Source organism: Pyrenophora tritici-repentis, chromosome 3 (assembly GCF_003171515.1).
Source record: "Pyrenophora tritici-repentis strain M4 chromosome 3, whole genome shotgun sequence".
In the NCBI taxonomy this organism is placed as follows: Eukaryota; Fungi; Ascomycota; class Dothideomycetes; order Pleosporales; family Pleosporaceae; genus Pyrenophora; species Pyrenophora tritici-repentis.
In genome coordinates, this window is record NC_089392.1 from 2,095,066 (window position 1) to 2,112,380 (window position 17,315).

The 17,315-nt window shown below is 49.6% G+C and overlaps 3 protein-coding genes across 3 annotated transcripts; 1 reads left to right on the forward strand and 2 right to left on the reverse strand.

The window, feature by feature from the left end:
- Positions 1–3,693: 3,693 nt before the first annotated feature.
- On the reverse strand, positions 3,694–4,023 carry PtrM4_081590 (uncharacterized protein; the record flags this gene model as incomplete). Its single annotated transcript, XM_001941025.2, has 1 exon — positions 3,694–4,023. One exon carries the CDS (start codon positions 4,021–4,023, stop codon positions 3,694–3,696), a length of 330 nt encoding a protein of 109 aa, XP_001941060.2.
- A 3,319-nt stretch (positions 4,024–7,342) lies between these two features.
- On the reverse strand, positions 7,343–9,907 carry PtrM4_081600 (uncharacterized protein; the record flags this gene model as incomplete). Its single annotated transcript, XM_066106481.1, has 2 exons — positions 7,343–9,744; positions 9,865–9,907. 2 exons carry the CDS (start codon positions 9,905–9,907, stop codon positions 7,343–7,345), a joined length of 2,445 nt encoding a protein of 814 aa, XP_065963419.1.
- Positions 9,908–10,677: 770 nt separating this feature from the next.
- On the forward strand, positions 10,678–13,133 carry PtrM4_081610 (Dimer-Tnp-hAT domain containing protein; the record flags this gene model as incomplete). Its single annotated transcript, XM_066106482.1, has 4 exons — positions 10,678–11,085; positions 11,146–12,061; positions 12,136–12,439; positions 12,602–13,133. 4 exons carry the CDS (start codon positions 10,678–10,680, stop codon positions 13,131–13,133), a joined length of 2,160 nt encoding a protein of 719 aa, XP_065963420.1.
- Between the last annotated feature and the right edge of the window lie 4,182 nt (positions 13,134–17,315).

Genomic DNA, 17,315 nt, shown 5'->3' on the forward strand with positions numbered 1-17,315 from the left:
CCGCGCCCTTGCTTCAGACATACGAATATGAGCTTCCTGTCTAGCTCTTTGATAGCTTGTGCTTTTGCTCTATGTGGTAACGGGGCAAGGAAATGTATCCACACCCACTGATACTCGGTACGTCTTCTCGCGCTTGGAATATATCATCTGTTGTTTACAGCATTTGTGGATGGCACTTGCTGAGTTCTTGAAGGCTCTTCCTCCTGTCTCCATTCAGGATGTACATCGAAAAGGAAACCTTCAAGTCACTCCCTTAGGCCTACAAACTTAGCCATTACATAGGCTGGAGACCGAAGTGCTAGATCATACGGTACAGGGCAAGCAACAACGCCCCGGAAGCATACAAGGTGGTAGCAAATGGTTGCCTAGTGAGGAATACTGTGTGTTGCAGAGGATAGACTTAGGGATCACTGTTTGGCAAGGGGACATAGAGGCATGAGGAGGATACATAGGAAAATTCATTGCCGCAACGGCTCGTGTCTACTACCAAATCCCCTCTTACTCTCCCTTCCACCTCTTCATCTTCCCCCAATTTTCCTATGTATGCTTCACGCGGAGCTTGTCCCAACTCTATAGAAAATGTAAGGATGCATTCCAAACATCTTGATTAGGGAGAAGAAGGACTCACGGCTGTTGATTCTGAAGAGCAAGCCCGGAGGCGTGCTTGCTTGCTGAGATTTCACCGGTTTCATGTTCTGGCGAGGCGTCGCTCTATGCGGAGTGCCGCCACGCGGACCCTGATTAGGAGAGATTTCTCCTGGGGAGAGTCTCTCAACGCGTCCAAGATTTGTTCGGAGCGTGCTGCGGCTTGTTCCATAGCACTTTGCGTGGCTGTTTGGCGTTGGAGGAGACGTTGCTTGTTCCTACGGTTCCGGCTTCGAAGACTCATGACTGTGCTTTCGCAGCTTTGTGTTAGTTATTGCTCATATCCTGTTCAACAGAGACTAGTAGTTACGTACATTGGATTTGGGATTTCAAGAAGAGACGTGTATTAGGTGAGGATGGTTGTAAAGGCTAGCATGCGGACAGGCTGTGAAGGCTAGCACACTGACATGTTTTGAACGCTAGTACGCGTAGCGGGTACACGGGCCCCACATACGGTCACCTACAATACAGCTTCTTCCCAAATTACCTCGCCTTATGGAAGAAGCTACAGCTGACCATCAGACTCCGCAACAATCAATCGGATCGGCATGATTGATTCCTATCTAGGTTAAAGGCTGCCTAATGAAGTAATTCTTTAACCTATATAGGAATCAATCATGTCAATCGATTGATTGTTGCGGAGTCTGCTGACCATGAACTCCCTCAATTGTTCACGACACTTCACCACACCACCAATATCGCAAAGGTCAGCGTGTACCCTCTCTCTATCCATTAGCAACGCGCTGAAGGTTCTCCCAAGACTTCGACACCCGGCTTGACAGCACGCTGTCACCAGCGCCTGCCACCAGCTTCAATTGCCAGCATCATCTCCAAAACAAAGCTAAGTTACATACTTGTCTTTCAGACAAGCACAGTGGAGCGGCAATACACCAAGATGAGAAAACGGTTTTCAACGCGTAGCTGGAAGACCCCATCGCCGCTGTTCGTCATTTTTGGCGCCGGCACATATGGGTGTCCTAGCGTGACGATAAAATACTGAGCACTACTCTGACGTGTCTAACAAGCAAAGCTTGATTTGTTTTTACTCGTTCGCAATCATTTTGTTCATTAGTAACACACGCAGGAATTCTGGGTTGGCAACTGGGTGGACGGTGGACGGAATACACTGGCAATCTGGGATGGCAACTGGGTGGAGGATGGACAGGATATGGTGGGAAGGTAGCTTGAGGGTACCTGGGTTTGCGTTTCTGTAGTTAACACCTGGTCGACGATCATGTTGCTGGATTGCGGCTCTTCATTGCCGGCATGTCCGATCATACGACCTAGATCAAAGTGCTTATGGATAAAGAGCTTAGCACTATGGCTATGCTCTAATCCAAATGGCTACATAGTTACATGCAACAATCACATTGTGTCTGCTCCAAGTACTGCTTGACATCTCTGCCTCCTGCAACGCACTGCCATGAATGTTTCACCATTGTCTTTACTGTCTTTAATCACATAGATCTGTCACTCGCATACCACCGGATGCAGGTGCACCTAAGAAGGTTACATCGCACAGGAATCACAAAGGAAACGCATGATACAGTGTCTTGATCACCGACCAAGCTTGCACCAGCAGAAGATCCGGTGACCAAGGCAGCAGTCATACTGAAGTTGAGCATCTCCACTGCGTTCAGAAGTCTTGCTTTGTAAAGAAATTGGTATTTACATCGACTACTTGACTCTACTTGCTGCCAGGAAACTCTGCCACTACCATAGCCTCGAGTCATCACTATTGCCCCGTGGTCATGTTGTCTAACCGGTTCAAAACAAGAGTGTCCCGGACCATGAAACCTCTCTCGTCACAATTTCAGATACAATTAAAGCCTCCGGAGTGGCCATCTTTGACGAGAATGCCTGGGTCATCCACCAATCGCGCAATTTGTGTCTCCCAGTCTTCAAGCCGCTGCGCCGACCTATGCTTCCAGCACCCTGTATCTGTCCAAGAATCCCCAAAATTGCTGCAAAGTGTGCATGTGTATGCTCGGTAGCTGCCATTGCAGGCCGGTAGCGTAGGATATGCGTCGGCGATATGGCCTGAATTCGTTCAGTTGCGTCCTGAAAAAAATCGAGTTCGAAAATATTCAGGGTTGGCCGGAATAATGAGATTGGCGAAACAAGCTGAGCGCGCATACCCAAAGACTCCAGATATCATCCCATAGATGCCCTGGCCCCGCGCACAACACGAGGTGGATGTTCCCATTGTATGTCGATCTTAGCGCATCCCCTGCGACATTCGTGCTGGCGGCCCCACCGAAGATGGGGGCGGCAGGCGTCCTCCGATTACGCTTCGGTCCGACTCAGAACATCGGCTTTCCAATGTCGCGTCGTTGTTTTCCAGTAACCAACACCAGCATCATCTCTTCTAGTATTGCTGGGTTGTGTTGGCTATACGACGGGAGCTCGTGTGTTGTTGCAGATGCGTTGGGGGCGAAGGTATGGTGGTTCTACCGGGAGAGAGGTACTTGTTTCGAACACGCAAGCCTTTAGACGGGCGTGTATTTCTGTTTTCGCCTGTCTATTGTAGGAGTATGGGTGTCATTGAAACGAGATTGTGATAGTGCGTGAGAATAATGCGTAGAGCTGGTGGGGCTTGGATATCGAGTGTGTGCAATGTTTGGCGTTCAGATTCGAGTTCAAGCGCGCGTGAGGTGATTTGCTCAAAGCAGAAGCTAATCGCGATGCTAGTTTCCTACTCTACAAGCGCATTGCAAAGCTGCTGGAGCAGGTGAGGGCTCTTAGCGCCAGTTGAATGAATCCAACTGGTGAGCAACCGACCCTACGTCACGGGGGCCCTCCTCTCGGTCGTACTCCCAGACAGGCGATAGACCTGATTTCCACCCCCAGAAGAAGACACAGAGACAATTCTGAACGACTTTGAAAGGTGGAAGGCGAGGAATATCTGCATGCCCGCTAGGAGCGAACGTCTTACCTTCTCGCATTCTCCTCCGCGCTCACAGAGTCTTTGTTCGACCCTAATGAGTACCACCGCAAGTCGGTCAAATGATGCTGTCCATCTTCTTTCATTATGCCGTTTTTCTGAACTTACGTTTCCCATGGAGTAAGAAGGCCCCAGTCTGCCCCGAACTGGACTCCTGTGGGGTCAAAGAAGAAGCCTTGCCGGTCCTGTGATGCGATCAACCAGGCGCAGTGGGTGACTCTATGTTGTTCGCTCCAAAATTTCACCTCGGCAATAGTAAAGATCTCAGGCTGCTTTGCAAGCCGCTTAATCCGGTCCAAGAGGAGAATAAGAGCCACCTCGCATTTTTCGCGAGTTATCGTTGTTCTCCGGGCTAGTTTCTTGACAGTCAACTTTTCCTTGGCATGTGGCCATCGTTCTGGAACTTGAGGTTCTCCGTATTGGCACAGGAGCATTGTGATAAGATCTTCTTGGAATTCGACACAGTAGTCCCCCAACTATTCCTCAAAATTGTAATCTCCTTGACCGTGCATCTCGCAGAAACCTTCTTGGTCGAGGTGTGTTCCTAGGACTTGCTTCGCACACACGCGGCATCGACGTCCCGATTCAAACCCTGTTATCATCTTTCTGGAAAAGCAGGAATCCATGTTTGAAGATATATAATTAAAGAGGGATAGTATATGGTATAGTAGTAATTGAGGTAATATAGATCAAGAATCAAGAGATCCAGTGCAGTATGTAAAGGATATAATCGGGGCCCAATCTACGTCTACAATGGCTGAACTAGAATGACGGCTTTAGGAAAACAATAGATGTCTCTAACTGATATGACTCCGAAGCCCTAATAGAAATGCTGTGGTGAAGGGGAGTTCTTACTCACATTTACATTCAACATACGTCACTACTCTTAAGGGCTAACTAGATGCCTTTTCAGTGTCCCTTTTAGAACTAGACCTCTTGATTATAGCCCGTAATCAAGTCCGTTCGAAACTCAAACATTCACTGTTGTTCCGGGTACTGCAGTGTGCGCTCAATTCATATTTCTCGAGCAAAGACATCCATAGGGAAGGCAGTAGGCAATTCGCTCATCCATACAATTTACAATGATAACAACGGCGTGTAATCTGCATTGTAAGACGTTTGTACATATTCTCCGCTTTGGGAGATAACTATGTTCGTTGAGTTCTTTAGTTTATACTCTGGCTGGCATTTTGGTGGACTACTCTAGTCGAACGCCACATATTCGCTAGTGAGCGTCCGATCACCAACTCATACAACTCGCGCAGTCGCCAACAACCACAGACACCATATGTTCTCAATGGCACTAGTTCTGTGTATCCTTCTCGATCTATACTCAGCTCACTTATTCTATAACCCTCACGCTTCGTAGCTGCTCGCGCGCTAGTTTTTCCCCGGCGAATAGTACACGAATGCGCTTGGATCAGGTTTACAATGACCATAGCGCTCACAGCCTTCGATATTTCAGTGCTGCCATGGGATATAACAATATAATTTACATGGGTGTCCTCTCTGCCCACATTACCTCTTCTTTATCCGCTGTTCAGAGAAAGAGCCACTGCGAGGAAGCTGAATTCAAGGCCTCATGAGAGCATCATAACAACGATGCACTATCTTAAACAACTCTCAAATTCAAATTGGTCAGAAGAGTGGACATGCTCAGAAGGCAACGCGTAATACTCGTTGCGTGGGTTGTGCGGATGGTCGTTTGTCGCCGCGTAAACTGCATTTAGGGGAGACACAAAATCTCAGCAATACAGGCCATCATACCGACAGATGTGGCATTAGAATGGTACTTCATAACCCTAAAAATCGATTGCGCGCATCGAATTGTGGCTGGGACATTGTGTTGCCGATCTACACGCCGTCGCGCAAGTCAACTCTACGGAGGCAGGCACATATCCTATATGCAACGGCACAAGAACGTCAAAGAACCATACCAAATCACTCTACGCATCTACAAGACCAGCATGGAGTATGAATTTGTCAACTACAGACCCCGTCGTTGATGATACAAAGCGTCGCGCAACTGGCCATAAAGGAACGGGCGGATTGCCAACGAACAACTGTGAACGGTCTGTAGGTACTGTATTCCAGCTACCTAATCCAGAAGCTATTTACAGTCGAGATAAAGAGAAAGAGAGAAGGTAGTTGCCATCTCTTGTTGTTTGTATTTGCGCCCGGTCCACGCGCTGCTGAGGCAAGGTGAGGGACCGCTGCCGAGGGAAGGAAGCGACTAGGCCAGCAGCCTAGTCATGTGACCTCGGGCTCAGCCCGTTACAACAACAACACCAATGCGACAAAGCCAAGTGCCAAGTTCAAGAGCATCATCGAAAACCTATAATTGCACTCAGAATCGTCAGTTGCAGACACTGTTGCAGAGGAGAGGCACAGTCGCGCAAACCACCAGGAAGACTTTGGGCATCATCGGACGAACGACACCAGCTATGGGCCCATAAACTGCATGGTGAGATTCAGCAGTATCCAGACTATATCTGTATTCTCGCTGAAGACTACTCGTGCTCTCTTTGATATGTTTCGCTGAACAGTTGCGAGATGCAGGCAAGACACCAAAGAGTGTAGACGAGGGATGAGACTACTGCACCTACATCTGACTTACGATCCGGCTTTACACCTCTCAAAAGCATGTAAGCGAATGCGTCACTTTCTTAAAGATGATGGGCTCTCATCGGACAGCCGCACCGGCCAGTGCATCGGGCAGCGATTCGGACCACATGACCAGGAATCACAAACATCAACATCATAGTCGTCATAGCGAAACCTCGCCCGGAAGGAGACAATGTAAGGTTTCTGGGGATCACAGGAAAGGGTCAAGGCGGGACTGGCCAGGTCTGTCGCAGCGCTCAAAGTCTTATCCGGACGAAGACCAAGGAGTCTGAGTTTCTGCAACCTTGAACGAACTACAGGCTCATTCCCAAATTCATAGACCAACGAATTCAATACGAGCACACCGAGTATGTCTACGAGAACTGCATATCACCTACGATTAGTCCCTTCCTGCCCCGATGGCGTCGAATCGAACGACAAGAACGCGGCTGGACATCTGGTTAGTGACTGGTATACACGAGACATGGGTTCATGGAGAAAGAATATAAAGCAAAAATATCGGAGCATACATAGCGAGGGACAACGGAAAAGTAACAAATAATGAGAGGCGGAGGGAGAGCAACGCTTAGACGAGAGGGGCGATTCTGAACAAGTGCTTGGACAACGGGAACAAGGGAAGGAGGTGCGGGGACAACGCGAACAATGTAAGGAGGTGCTAGGACAACAGGGAAAGGGGAAGAAGGTGCTGTAGAGAGCTGGGAACCAGGAGAGAGGATGCAACCCGCAAGCAAGCCATCAGACAAGCAGACCAGGAAACAGAAAGAGCATCCCAAACTAACACAACCCAGACCGCCACACCACCTCTTCGTCCCTCCCACCCCGCTCACACTCTCGCCGTTTCCTCCCGCGCCCCTATTCCTCCCTCATCCTCCGTCTCGCGACCTTCGCCCCGTGCACCTCTCGACCCGCCACCCCCAGCCCACAAAACTCTAAGCCATACACAGCGCGGACCCAGACTTTCCAACAAGCAAGTAAAGCAAGTCACCGCTCTAAACTTGACTTGCTTGGTTCAAACATAGGCTTTACTTGACTTGCTTGGGGTGATTTTTTTACTTGCTTGACTTGCTTGTATTACTTGCAAGTACTTGGATTACTTGACTACTACAAAGAGATTAAGCTACATACAAATTACCAAAACTCAGTGTTCCACTCTAGTATGTTGTAATCTCCTACAAGCTGCTCATCTGAAAGCTTAGCCTCGCTACAGTTGTACGGTTTATAACCAGCTCGCACCCATGACCTTACTAATTGAAGAGCTGCGAGTAGCTCACTGCCCAGAGCACGTCGTTTAGGTTCAAGAAGGTCGCCAAGCTCACTGAAGAGGCGCTCACAGTCGCTGCTTGATGCTGGGATAGTCATGATATCGATTGCAAACTGCGCTAAATGCGGGTATTTCGGCAGTAGTTGTATCCAGTATTGGACAGGATTTCCATCTGCGTTGTACTGCTCCTGCGTCCACTGCGGCTCTTGTGTTTTCCAGCGCTCAAACTCGTCAAGTGGAGCCTCTCGGTCATTGTTGCGGCTAAGTATAGCAATAATTGCCTCGTCTATGTTGTTGCTACTCGGCGCAGTTGTATACCGCTGGCGTGCTCGTTGAGGTTTGTATGCCGCCCAAAGCTGTTGGAACGACGCGTTGGCACTAGTAAGCCAATCAGCTTTGTCTGCCCACGCCACATCGCAGTAGTTCTTGTAGTACGGGTGTAGGCAAACAGCGGCGTAGTAAGCGGGCGAGTCGTCGAGCTTGTTGTAGTAGTCGTTGGCTTTGCTCCACGCGGCGCGGAGGTTGACGTTGAGGTGATCCTCTGGAGCCTCGGCATGAGCGTTGAAGTCGACGTGCTCGAACGGGCGCGCCCGGGCCTCAAGCTTGCTGAGTACGTACTCAAAAACGGGTATAACCTCATAGATTGCGCCGTATTTGCCATCCTTAGAGCGTCCCTCGAGGCGTTTTGTGGCGTACTTGAGCGGCTCTAAGCAGTCCTGGTACTCTGCAATCACCGCCCAGTCAGCAGCTCGGAGCCCAGTTGATCTCATCCAGTTTGGGGCGTCGGGCCGCTTATTATTCCGCTGCGCAGCGTGCGCATCTTCAAGGATAACCCTATTGATATGATGCTCAGCGTACAAGTTATACGCGGCTTGAAGCTTGGTAGCGCGCTCAAAAGCAGCATAGTATGAGTTCCAGCGAGTGACGACAGGCTTGACTGGCTCGAGTACTTTGAGACGCCCTTCAGCAGGCAGGTTGTTGTTGGCAAGGCGCTGGTAGCCACGAAAAAGCTCGTACTGTTGCGGCGTTTTGATATAGTTGATGACGTCAACTAGCACTCCAATAGGGCCATCTTTCCGCCACTCTCGCATATACTGCTCCTCGGTATTGTACTGCTCTTGAGTGTTGCCGTAGGCGTCTTTGTTGGTGCCAAATATAATAGCCTGGCCGATGAGGTTAAGCGTGTGACAACTGCAGCGGAGGCGCCGGTGAGCGGACTCAAATTCGTACTCGCGCGCGAGCGCGGCGATCGCAGTGTCGTTGTTGGTAGCGTTGTCGAGTACAAAATAGCCTAATCGGTCGCTTGTTATTCCGTATGCTGAGAGCGTCGTCGAGATAGCTTTGGCAATAGCCTCACCGGTGTGGGCGCCAGCGAGCTCAGGCAGATCGATTGGTAAGTCTCGTATTATTCCAGCTGCGTCGGCAAAGTGAGCGACTACTCCAAAGAAGCCACGTTTACCACCCTTTGTTGTCCAGCCATCAAAGCTTACGTGTATTTTGCTTACTGAGCCTGACAGGGTGTCGATAACTTGCGGTCGTATAGACCGGAACAACCTCATCACAAAGGTAGAAACGCTGGTATTACTTACCCACAACGCTGCCTCTGCCTCTGGGTTGGCAAATCTCATCATCTCTCTAAAATCAGGCGTCGTAAGTTCGCTGAGCGGGTGGTTTCGGTTAACAAGCCACATGACAGTGGCTGTTCGAAAGCCCTCTACGTCGAAGTTTCCAAACGCGTTAGCAGTGTTTTGTTGTACGTCTAAACCAGCGTCAAAAGCTTGCCGCAACGACAGCTGGCCTCGAGCTCTCTGCGCTAACTTTGGGCCATCTTTCGTAAGGTTGTGGCCAGGCTTTGGTTGGCTGAGATGGGTGGCTGCTGAGGTTGTAGCCTGAGTAATGTTAAACAAACCACCACGGCCAGCGTCGATAGTTTTGTGTACATGGCAGTACTTGCACACAAACCAGATTCGAGATGTAGCATGGCGCTCAACAACGCGGTAGCCATACTGAAAGATCCAACTTTTTGGGCGCTTAGAACGCGCCAATGGCTTGATAAAATCAGGTAAACGTGCCCAGTCAATGCCGTCAAAGTTCTCAACTAGTGCGCTGTTTGTCTCATCCTGACCACCCTCTCCAGCCTCAGTTGTAGCCACCGTGCCAGCTCGGCTGCCCTCGGTGGGCGCGACAATCTCAGCCTCCGCCTGCGACTCTAAGAACTGCAACTCGAAGGTAGGTATTGGCGGCGAGGCGTTAGCCTGGCTTGCGGCAGCTAGGGTTTTGCGAGGTGATCGACGCTGAGGTCTAGGCTTAGATGCAGGCTTAGATGCAGGCTCAGGTGAAGCCTCAGGAGTTGAGGCGACGTTGTTGGTGGCAGCGGCTACTTTCGTACGTTTGCTCCGAGCAGAAGTTTGTGGTAGGCGACGTTTGGCCATATTGGGGGTATCAGGGCAGTATAAATCACTGGAAAACGCGTTGCTATAGGGGATACTGCATTGCGATAGGCTTCTAGACAGGCGTACGTCGAGATTGGAGCAATGCGCTAGACTAAGGCTAACGTTATTTGATAGCCGCTTAGCCTGTTTGGGACTCAACCGAGGCAACTGCAACACTTCAAAACCATCGCGACATCTACCGTACAGCAGTTTTAGCACCCTCATCACAGTAACGCTAAAACAACCAAGTAAACCAAGTAAGCCAAGCAAGCAAAGTATCTTGACTTGACTTGCTTGCTTAGCTGCCCAGCTCTTACTTGACTTGCTTGCTTGGTTTAAACCAAGCAAGTCAAGCAAGTAATCCAAGTCAACTTGCTTTTTGGAAAGTCTGCGCGGACCCAGCATAGCCAAACCACCCCGCCCTCAGCACACAACAACAAAAACGTTCCTGGCTCCTTCCCGAAAGAAGGAGTGGAAGGGTGTGTGTGGCTGTTAGAGCTAGCAGACCCAGTGATCGGAATGGTCTGGTCTGACTTGGTCTTGGTCTGGTCTAGACCGCCAAGACTTGGTCTGGTCTGGCGATTTTTTGAGACCGTGGTCGGACCGGTCTAGATGATCGGACCGGTCCGGCTATAAATAGGTCCACGTGACTAGATCTTAGACTAATCTAGCCAGAAAATTTAGCACAATATGAGTCATTAAGATCAAGGTAAGTCTTCTACTTACATAGAACAATCAAGTCCTTAACAACCTACTTATATACTATTGTTATGGAGCCTTCAACACCAACCTCACCGTCCCCATCGAATATTATAAGACTAGATTTAACGTCTCTTACTCCATCTCCTATCCCCACGTCATCACCCACCCCTATACTATCACCCACTCCTATTCAATATCACGAATCTCCAGATGAGTTCGTGCAGGGCGGTATCACGTACGTGAAACGTGCAATAATTGCAAGGAAGGATTTCCGTCAAGGTACATCACACATCTGGAAGTACGGACTCCAATACATTCGAGATAGCGATAAGAAAGAGGTGTATTACTGCCATGAGTGCAGGGTTGGGAAGAGCAAGCAAGAGTTGTTTGTCATCAATGGCACTTCTAGGATCCGGAATCACCTGGAACAGAAGCACCAGATTGATCCCCAGAGTGGCATCAAGCGAAAGGGTTCTGTACGGAAGTCTATAATCGACCAGCAAAAGGATGGGGCTGCTTCCAGCACCTTTTTCTAGAAGGAGTCAGTAGAGAAGTTTAAAGAGCTTCTAATTCGTTGGATTGTGTACTGCCATATCGCCTTCTTTCAATTAGAGAACCAGTACTTTCGTGAACTACTCCTCTTTTTAAATCCGGCACTACTCAACCACCTCCCGAAGGCTGCGAAGACTATCCGAAGCTGGGTAATAAATGCATTCATATCGAAGAAGCAACAGCTTAGGGAGGACCTACACCATTCACGGAGTAGGATCTCTATCTCCTTTGATCTCTGGACTTCACCAAACCCTTACGCTATCCTAGGCGTCGTCGCTATGTGGATTAATACTACCGGCATGCGACGTGTTACCGCTTTAGGTATGCGACGTATATACGGCGAACATACTAGAGAGAATCTTGGATCGGTGGTCCTTGAATTGCTGGAAGAATACGACATTAGCGGAGATCAGATTGGATACTTTATGCTGGATAATGCCTCGGCAAATGATACCGCTGTTGAGTTTATACTCAAGGATCTCTGCCCATGGATGAAGTCAAAACAACGTCGTCATCGCCGGCTGCGTTGCTTGGGCCATGTCATCAACCTCTGTTGCCAGGCGTTCCTTATGGGGCGAAACTGTGAGAAGTATCTTGCGAAGCTGGAGAAGCATCATCAACGTGGCGACTATACGAAGGTGGAAGAGCTCTGGAAGAAGTTCGGATGTTTGGGTCGTCTTCACAACCTGGTGCGATACATCAGGCTTACTCCACAACGGCGTAAGGAGTTTGCTACAATTATTATCGGCGGAGATCTTTCGCAATTCGACGGGCTTGAGCTTATCCAGAACAACTCGACCCGCTGGAACTCATGGTTTTATTCGATTACACGTGCATTAAATGTTCGAGAACGTTTAGAGCTCTTCTGTAACGGTTTGGGACTTGCCAAGACCGACTTGGGTGAGAGTTGGGTACGGCCATCGCTACCACACTTTCTCATCACACACACCTATATAGCTGCAGTTCCTCCATAGCTACACAATGCAACGCAGTCCTCCTCCTCTCCTCACACCGTTACATCTTCTCGGCTCGTCATGTACCTGGAAAGGGCTCCGTAGGGATCGCGAACTTTAAGCTTGATGGACAGCACTGGTTTGAGCTTAAAAAGATTGAACTCGCTCTCAAAGACTTCTATGCTACAACTTTGCTTTCTGAAGGTAAGAAGACGTCACTTGCGGACTGGTTTTCAACTTTGGACTGCCTTCTCCGGGAGATAAGCGAGACGAAGGATCACTACCACGACATCCAGACTGAGGACGATAACAACTTTACATGGAAGTACCTTCAAGGCTGCGCTGATGCTGCTTAGTTAAAGTGCGTTGAGTACTATAACAATCAGCAGCTGAATTGGCAAAATCGATTCCCTGAAGATACTGACCTTCCACCGGCATATTATGCGGCTCAAATCCTTAATCCATATCGCAAGTGGGGATGGTTCAGGCAAGAGTGGGTTCTTCATGGCGACGAAGAGAAGAAGAGGTGGTTTGAAAACGCACAATTAGCGGTGAAGCATCTCTGGGAGACAGAGTATAAGGGAAGGTACCCTGTCGAGATGCTGCCACCACCAGCCAGGAAGGAGAGAGATCCTGACCCAGCATTTGATCGCCAGCGGGAACATAAGCGCATTCGAATAGACGCTCCAGTTTCTACAACTGATTTGTATGAACAATACATCTCTACTGACCGGCTTCATAACGAAGAGGCAGGTTGCAATGAGGCTATTGCGTACTGGCTATCTCGCTACGACTCCCAACGAGATCTCGCTCGCTTCGCTCTAGACATGTTTGCGATCTCGCCTATGTCGGATGAATGCGAACGTCTTTTTAGTAGCGCGAAGCTTACTATCGTCGATCGCCGTGGTAGGCTGAAGGCAGATATTATAGAAGCGTGCGAGTGTCTCCGGGCCTGGTATGGAAAGCCCCAAGCTGAGGGGAACAGCGATATCGAGGATAGTGAGAACGAAGACTACTAGATTGACAGTCAGTAGTAAAACACATTTCCTCGGCTTCCTTCTTTGCTTCAGCCTCATTCTTGGCGGTCTTGTTGGTCGGACCGGTCTGGTCGGACCGGTCCTTATGTAAGCACCTGGTCTGGTCTGGTCTGAGGGTACAGACCAGACCAGACCAGACCATTCCGATCACTGAGCAGACCCCTCGTGCTAGGGTCTGCTCAAGGGTTGTGAGGTGTGGATCTGAACACTTTTCGGCTTTATGAGTTTGGAGGGGGGTTGGGACATTACTGTGAGAGAGTGATGGAGTTTGGGGTAGGGAGGGGAGTTTGAAGGTGGGCTGGAAGGTTGGAAAGATGGGGTTTGGATGGATAGAGGTTTGGGATTGGGATAGTATGTGGTTTTTGGATGTGATGATGAGAATAAAGATAAGAAGGAGTACTAGGGATGGGGCAGGATAGGAGGTGTAGAGGAGGGATAGGAGGATACCGGTGCTGGGTTGGAGAGAGGGTTGGGAACGACTGAATACACGGCGCCATAGACGACCGGCCTCGCAGGGGATATAAAAAGAAATTTGTAGAAAAGGAGGAAGACGGTGCTGTGAGAAAGATAGAATACACAGCGCCATAGGCGACCGGCCTCACGAAGGATACAAGAAGAGAGCGGATGATGCCGTGAGAAAGGCAGGAAGCACAGGGCCATAGACGGCTGGCCTGTTACAAAGGATGATGCTGGAGGAATTCCGGGGGCAAGGGGACGTGCGGCATGGCCAAGAGTAAAGTCGTTGAAGGATAATGAATACGGACCGCGGGCAGAGATATTGGATAGGAGGAAAGCGCACATGGTAGCAATAGGCATCGCAGAACCTACCTGTTCTTCTACGAAATAGCATGAATCAGACCCTGCCCTTTCAAGTTTATACGCCTTCTTTCAGCCATGCTGGAGGTCAGTGGAGATTAAGAACGATATGACTGTCTGATCGACAGCCTCGGAGACAGTACTCTTGGACATATAGATATGGTCTTCGAAATCTCAGGGATAATTTTGGAAGGTGTTGCCGGCGTAGGAGGTATAATGTAATGTCCAGTTTATGCCGGAAGTTTAACACTAATAATTTCTGAAATTACCGTAAAGTATAGCTGTTTATTAGTTGCCTACCTTCTCAGCACCAAGGTTCTTACATTGTTCTAAGAAGATTTCTGGCTGTGTTATAATGTTTCTTAGCATATTACTTTGTCGTTAAGATGTCAGTGGTGTCATAGATGTCAACTAGTTAATACCCGTGTCACTGACAACATGCCACAACATGCCAGATATGTCAAAAATGCTACAGATCGACGTCTAGCCATCTCCTCGCTACCGCCATCTTGTCGTCGTTCTCCGCCATATTTCCCAAATGACAAAGCCTGCGGACAAAGGGGGCATCTTTGACAGTGACAAACTTGGTCTCAGGGAAGTTTGCTCTATACAGATAGGAGTGTATCGTCTCAGGAGTCGTTCATGTGTTATGTTGTAATTCGGATTTCATTCCGTTTCCACAGAAGCGGTTAGAAATATTACAGACGAAATTGTAGTCGTTGTCGTAGATAGTTTCGTCTCACAGCATGCTCACCATGCTTTCAAAGCAGAAGTCATGTCAGACGAATCGTGCTGTTGTGCTATCTCTTCGAGGATATCTGCGAGTATCACATTCCAATCTTGATCCGGCTCTCTATGCTTTCCATGGTCTTTCATGTGCATGCTGACGCGCCTCAAGACACCTGAGCATGCTTAAGGGGCTGAAAAGGGTCAAGCAGACGTCTGGGCTCTCGGGGAGTGCAATATTCAGCGTGATGTACTGGTATTCTCATATCTCGTGGTGTATCATCTATTGCAAGACGTGGCGAGCTCACTGGCACTTTCCACACGGCTTGTGTGCTGTTGTTCTGCCAGAGCGAGGAACTGAAAGCAGGCACCTGAGCAAACACAGCAAGTCTGATTTTGAAACTTTGGCATGCTTCCAGAGCCGTATGTTCAAGTACAATGCTGTGAGCTCATTGGCGCTGCTCTCTATGCAGTTATTTGTTGCACGTCTACTGCCGCAAGGAGGACATGGCTTGAGATGGCTGCTTCTGCATTCCCTAGCCTACAAAGCCTGCAGACCAGAAAGTCTATGGCTACCAGCTGCCATATAGGTTCACTGAGGCACTCGCATTACTGCAAACAGCCCCCTGAGAGGAGCTTACTAGCACTCTAAACACAGGTCTTTGCGTGTGTGCCTGCTGAGATGAGGAGTAGCTAGCATGCAGACGCCCAAGCCAGCCCTGGAGAGTTGCGGACCATAGAGGCTGTGGCCACAGGCTAATAGCGTCTAGAGAAATACACTTCTACTGGGACTTCTGCTGTACTTGGACTGCCCCTGAGAAGAGCCTAATACTGTTCTCTACCTCGCAGGTTTGCCGTTTTGGACATCTGCCGAGGCGCGGAAGTAGCTGGCTTAGCTTGACCATTTTTGCGCCCAGCATGCAGCCACCTAGGCCAAACTTGCAGAACATAAAGGCTATGGTCACAAGCTCTCGACCTCTGCTGCAATTTACTTTTACTGAGAAGTCCACCTCATAGTTCGCATGCACCTGAGGCCAGCTTGCCGGCGCTTTCTACACGGATCTTTCGTGTTGCAGATCTGCCGAGGCACGAGTAGTTGGCTTGGATGGCCGTCCCTCTGCCTTAAGCATGCGGCCACCCAAATCAATGCTGCAGATCTGCATACTGTGAAGGTTGTAGCCATAAGATGCTGTTACATAACGCTTTTCGTCTTTGTAAGGCCCTGCATCACTTGAATTGCCCCTGAGACGTCACCGCCACCGTCTCTGCAGTAGCGGGTAGATCGTGGGGTGCATATCTGCTGGCGCAGAAGCAAGCAACTTGGGATAGGCACTCCCGCGCAGTCAGCATCTGCAGTGGTCTGCCTTTACTTAGATGGCTTTTGCATGCAAGGCCCCTGAGGTCTCAACTCTGCCGTTTGTGCAGTTGCAGTGGAATTTCGCGGACATGTCTGCCAGATCTCGCTGTGTAAGCTTGCTGGCGAGAGAATGGGGCAAGTCGGGATGGCCAGTTCTTCTTTCTCGACCTGCAGACGTAGCCAGACTTGTGAGCTATGAATCTTGTGCCTACAAGCTGCCGGCACTTGGGATTGTACACCTTTACTCAAGCTCCCGCCTGACTTGACCATGTTCTGAGACCTCAGTGCCGCCGCTTGTGTAGATGCAGCAGTTTGTGCGCATATCAACCAGATCATGTTGTGCAAATTGCCGGCACAAGGAGATAGCTTGGGATGGTCACATCTCGTCCCTTGCCAGCATGCAGATGCAGCCATGGATTTTGTGCCTGCAAACCACCGATACTTGGGACTACCTCCTTTACTGAGCCTTTCGTCTCACTTAAGGATGTCCTGAGACTCTACTGCAGCCGCCTGTGGAGCCACAGTAGTTTCGACAAGGGGATGGCCAAGAGCAAACATGCGGCAAACATCTCAGAGCCCTCCTGATGAGCCTGAGCGACTTGCTGCACCCTTTCCAGAGAAACCCATCATAGCGGCAGTGATCCTTGACAGCCCCCCATAGCCGGCTAGGCGAGATTTTGAGCCAATGGCAATTTTGCAGCTGTGGTGGCCTCCTTACTTCCGTGGCCTCTGCTGCAGCAGCTTGGTCAAGGAGACTGCCAAAGACCAATATGCAACAAACACTGCACATTTCGCCTGAGCGCCATCCTCACTTCTTGCCACAGACACCAATTCCACAAGCAGCCACGCTCAAGAATTCCTTCTCACATTCACCGCGGGGGTTCCAGGCCCAAGACGCTCTCTCAGTTGGTGTGGGCCTGTGCGCAGACGAGGTTGGTGAGTTAGCTTTGAAAGTAATTCTTCTTCGCCATCCTCATCCCACCCAACAACCCACGACACCACAATCTTCTCCCACCACCATAGCCAACATGAGCTTCTTGCTTCTCTCTTTCTCATGGGCGATAGCTTGTTGCTACTCCTTACTGCTTCTTGCAATGCTATGTACCTAGCTTTCGCCGCACACGAGGCAGCAAGTCTGAGACGACACCCCCGCTTCTCCAGAGCTTCAAGGTAAGAAGCGTACCGTCGAGGAGCTTGAGGATCTTTTGCGGTGGTCGACACACTCAAGGTATGTACTGAAACTCCTTCCCGTTGCTGGCAGTTGC